We start from the raw sequence: 5,146 nt of genomic DNA, 5'->3' as shown, positions 1-5,146 counted from the left end.
CCCCGGTTGGTATGCCTATCTTTGCTCATTCAATATTCTTATAAAGACCCATGAAACTCTTGTGTACTTTTTAAAACGAGGCAACTCTAGGACGTTATATCCCGTATAGAAATGGACACTGTAATACAATCCAGGGGTTACCTGAGTACTTTTGCTAAAACTTCTGACAAGAATAATGTGTTGTAACCCCCTCCCTCCACCCCCCCCCACCCCCCCAGTGCTTAATGTAATTTCCGATTGTGTAACTTTGTTTTTTATTTTTTTAAACCGTGGCCATTTGGAGTAGTTCTGTTTGCCGATCAGAACCACCTGGAGGACTTTTAGAAAGAGCCCCGGATCCCGACGTGCAGCCAGCAGCACCCAGAGGTGAATGCGTTCCGTGTGCTCCGGGTGGTGTTCACCTGGCACTTCGCGTCGGGGTCAGGCTCTGCTTTGTCCTTTCTCGTTTTGCTGACCTTTCTTACGTCGTGTCCTGTGACGTGTTACTTGTCCTCGTGAACACCTTCCCACTCCTGGGAAGAGGCTTAATGACAAGTGAGGTCCTAACCTACGTCTTTCAGAATGAAATCTTACGAGTTTTTATCTGTTTTCTGTTTTTGTGACGTGACCACATAGTTGCTTTTTAACTTTAGGTCCTAAAAAGTTTCACAGCAGTACTTTGCAATAAATACAATTTTGAGCCATGCATACATCCATGTCTATACCTACATGGATGTATATGGTCACGTGCCACGTAAGGCTGATTTACAACAGACCACTTACACAGCGGTGGCCCCATAAGATTATGATGGAGCTGAAAATCCTATTGCCTGTGACATCACGGCCATGCTGACATCATAGCGCACCCAGCTGCTCCGTGCGCCATCCAGGTCAGTGGAAGCGTAGTCGGCAGTGCTCGCCTCCTGACGCATTTCTCAAGAACTCTTCCGGTCGGTAAGTGGCACATGCCGGTATTTTTTTTTTTTAATTAAACAAAGAGCCCAAAACAAGCTAAAAGAAGTTTATTTCTTAAGAGTCTCATTTATAATGGCTTTGGCCCAAAAATATATTGAAAATAGATTTTGTTAGAGGGGGGAAACCTAGATTTTTTATGGGACTATTTTACATAACTACACATTGGTCGAGCACATTTTTTCCAGACAATGTATTTTCTCTTTATATGTTAAGTATAAAAAAGCCATTGTCAATGGAGCGCTTACAAATACGATCTCAGAAAGGGGACTAGAGTCGTCGGGGTTCGTCTAACTTTCTACTTGACGCACCGAGGCCACGAGCTGCCGCAGGACAGTCCCAGGCAGGATCACGGAAGCTGGGGAAGCACCTTCTCAGCCGCGTCCACAGAGCACGTGAGTGTCCGTGTGCACACGCTGCACGGAACATGCCAAGTGTGTGCGCCGCCCTCAGCCTGCACGCTGTTACACGCCGTAACTCCTCCTTTTCAGGAAAGAGAAGTAGGTGCAGTTCCTGGACAGCGTTCTGAAGGGACACAGGGTCACTTTAAAAAATACGTCCATAGGAACTAGTGGCTTATTTTCTTCCTGAATTTTTAAATTCCAACAGAGCATCACTTTGCAAGCAGCCCTTCGGCCCAAACATAGTGTCTCTGTTTTGATCTCTTTGTAAAAGAACTCTCTGTTCATCCATCCTTTTCGCCTGAGACCGTAAAATAAGGCTAAAAAAGTCCTCGTCTGGTACCGTCGGCCCCTTTGTGGCAGCGGGGGGAGGGGCACATCTCTGGTCGTCTAGTCTGGACCCCTGAAAGCAAGGAGAGCGATTAACACCCAAGTCGTGCAGGAAGGAGAGCATGTCTCTCTCACCAGGAAATGCAGCTGAAACACTGCCCTTGCGCCTCTCCTTAGAAACGCGCTTCATCTTTAGACCTGAAACCTAGTACAGTTTTTTCTTTTAAAGGCTTGTACCAAGTGTCACTTTGGTGAGATGGAGACACAGGTTGTAATCTTCCCACAACAGGCAGGGACAAGCGCGGCTCACCAGGGCCTCAAGTCCTTCCCCGGGACTCCGCCCGCCACACACACCCGGGTCCCCCCTCTTCTCTCCACGTCACCCAACACTCAGGCACCTCAGTCCGCAGGCCTCAGCCATCAGCGCCCACGGTCATAGGCCAGACTGTCATCAACAATTGCACCATCTTTAAAATTGGGATTTCGCGCATCCCAGGCTGGCCACTGGCCGTTTTTCCAAACCGTCCTCTCTAGTACTCCAGTAACTTTTTTTAAATTGTGCCAAACATAAAATGTACCATTTTAACCATATTTATACGAACAGTTTAGTGGCATTAAGTTCACTCATGTGCAACCATCACAACAGTTTTCACCCTGCAAAACAGAAACTTGAACACTTTTAAACAGTAACTCCCAGCCCCTGCAGCCCCAATGCACTTTCTGCCTCTCTGAGTGTGACTACTCTCAGTACCTCATGAGCAAAACCGTACCGTGTTTGTCCTTTTGTGACCGCTTATTCCGCAGCATGTCTTTAAGGTTCATACATCTTACAGCACGTGTCAGGGTCGCCTCCCTAACGCGGGAAAATGCTCCATTCTGTCTATCACCACGTTTTATCCATTAACCTATGGTGGGCAGCTCATGTTCCTGCGGGTGTCCATTCTGAAGTAGGTTGTTGGGTCATATGGTAATTCTATTTTTAATTTCTTGAGCTGCCATACTGTTGCCAACAGCAGCTGCACCATTTTACATTCTCTCACCTGCCGGGCACAAGGGTTCCAGTTTCTCCACGTCCTTACCAGCATGTGTTCTGGCTTTTTTGGTAGTTGCCATACTCATGGTGTGAGGCAATATCTCATTGTGTTTTGATCTGTGTTTCTCTAATGATCTGGGATGCTGAACAGCTTTTCCTGCCATTTGTATATCTTCTTTGGAGAAATCTTATTTTTGAATCAGATTTTTGGTTGAGTTTTTGGAGTTCCGAATATTCTGGATTAATCCTTTCTCAGTTACGTTGCTTGCAGATATTTTCTGTGGTTGCTTTTTTACCGGCTGACAGTGTCCTTTGACGTATGGAAGCTTTACCTTTTGTTGCCTGTGCCTTTAGTGTCATGACCAGGAAATCACTGCCAGACCCACTGCTGTGAGGCTTTCCCCTTAGTTTTCTTCTAAACGTTTTTACAGTTTTAACTCTTACCTTTAGGTCTTTGATACATTTTGGGTTAATTTTATATATGGTTTTAGGTAAGTGTTCGGCTTTTGCACATGCTTACCCAGCTTTTTATTTGTTGATAAGACTTCGTTCACCATTGAATGCCCTTGATGAAATCATTTGACCATGTAAGTGAGGTTCCCCCCCTTTTACATCTACACTCCAAACACACTCAACTAATGTCGACACAAAATGAAGGAACATTCAATTCTGGAATATTTATCATAAAACAAAGATCATGACTATCAGATAAGTCAATCCATGTGTGATATGTTTTTAAATTTCACTTTAAGAATTATAACTTTTAAGATATAAATATTTTTAAATGTATTTTTTAATTTTTAAAATCACTTTTTTTGGTATTTGTTTTGTTACTATTTCCTTTTAATATTTTCTATTATCAAATATCAGAGATCATTTTTACATGTAATTGGAATGTAATATCCTATATCAATAGATATATACATAATAAACCATGCATTTTTTTCAAAGAGGTTCTCTATTCTATTGGTCTATATGTCTATCTTTATGCCAGTACTGCACTGTTTTGATCACTAGCTTTGTAGTAAATTTTGAAATCACTAAGTTTGAGCCCTCCAGCTTTGTTTTTCTTGTCTATGTTCCCTTGAGATTCCACATTAATTTTATGGTAGATTTTTCTATTTCTGTAAAAATGTCACTGAACGTTTGGTCGGGACTGAATTGACTCTAGATCACTCTGGGTGGTAATATTTTTGACAATATTAAGTCTTCCAACCCATGAACACCAACATTTATTTGTCATTATTTCAGAAATATTTTGTAGTTTACATTGTACAAGTGTGTTACCTCCTTTTTATTCTTTTTGATGCTATTATAAGTGGAATTATTTTCTTAATTTCCTTTTTGGACTATTCATTGTTAGCATAGAGACACAACTGATTTTGGGGTATTGATTTTATCTCCCGTTACTTTGCTGAATTTGTTTCTTAGTTCTAACGTGTGTTTTTTGGTGTGTGTGAAATCTTTAGGATTTTCTACACAAAGACCTGTCATCTCTGAACAAAGGCAATTTTACTTTTCCTTTCCAATTTGGATGCCTTTTGTTCCTTTCTCTTGCCCAACAGCTCTGGGTAGAATTTGCAGTACGATGTTGACTAGAAGTGGGCATCCTTGTCTTGTTCCTGATGTTAGAAAAAAAAAAGCTTTCAGTCCTCTACCACTGATTATGACAACTGTGGATATTTCATAAATGACTTTTATCGTGTTGCAATAGTTTCCTGATATTCTGAGTTTGAATGTTTTAATGTGTTGAATCTTGTCAAATGCTTTTTATTCATCAATTGAGATGATTGTTATTTATTTTTACATTCTGTTCGTGTGGAGGATTAGATCAGTTTCCATACATTGAATCAATCTTGCATTCCGGGAATAAATCTCAGTTGGTTGTGGTATATAATCCTTTTAATATGCTGCTGAGTTCTGTTTGCTAGAATTTTGATGATTTCTGAATCTATATTAAAAAGGATATTGGTTTGTAGGGTCCTATTAGCTTTGGTACTAGGGCAATATATTGGCCTCAGAATGACTCCTAAGTCACAGGAAGGTTCTCTTCAGTTTTCTGGAAGAGTTTTTAAGCAATACTGATGTTAGTTCTTTAAATGTTCGGTAGGATTCACCTGTGCAGGCGTCAGGTCTTTGATTACGGATAGAATCTCCTTAGAAATTATGGATCTACTTTACATTTCTTATTTTCTTGGACAAATAACTAGAAACACAAAACCATCTCATCTAGGTTATCCAACTTATTGGCATATATTCATAGTATCCTATAATTTTTATTTCTGTAGAAGCAATGTAATGTCCACTTTCATTTCTGATTTTAGCAATTTAGGCCTCATCTTTAGCTAGAGGTCAGCCTTTTCAAAGAATCAGCATTTGGTTTTGTTGATTTTTCTCTATTTTTGTTATATTTCTGCTCTCATCTTTATTA

The 5,146-nt window shown here is 40.7% G+C and overlaps 1 protein-coding gene across 4 annotated transcripts in view; it reads right to left on the bottom strand.

Moving 5' to 3' along the window:
* Nucleotides 1-986: 986 nt before the first annotated feature.
* Nucleotides 987-5,146, bottom strand: part of GPSM2 (G protein signaling modulator 2) — a 36,404-nt gene continuing 32,244 nt past the window's right edge. For 3 of the 4 annotated variants that reach the window (XM_070396575.1, XM_070396573.1, XM_070396574.1), the window contains one exon: nt 987-1,755. In XM_070396575.1, the coding sequence (XP_070252676.1) occupies nt 1,528-1,755 (228 nt within the window). In that variant the 3' untranslated portion in view covers nt 987-1,527. Of the gene's footprint in view, nt 1,756-2,452; nt 4,338-5,146 lie in introns of all 4 variants that reach the window. The other variant, XR_011468676.1, reaches the window with a different exon arrangement.

The sequence above is a fragment of the Myotis yumanensis genome, unplaced genomic scaffold (genome assembly GCF_028538775.1).
Source record: "Myotis yumanensis isolate MYYU_CA2020_CCGP unplaced genomic scaffold, mMyoYum1.0.hap1 SCAF_17, whole genome shotgun sequence".
Taxonomy (NCBI): domain Eukaryota; kingdom Metazoa; phylum Chordata; class Mammalia; order Chiroptera; family Vespertilionidae; genus Myotis; species Myotis yumanensis.
The sequence above is the reverse complement of the archived record's forward strand: the minus strand, read 5'-3'. Positions and strand labels throughout refer to the sequence as shown.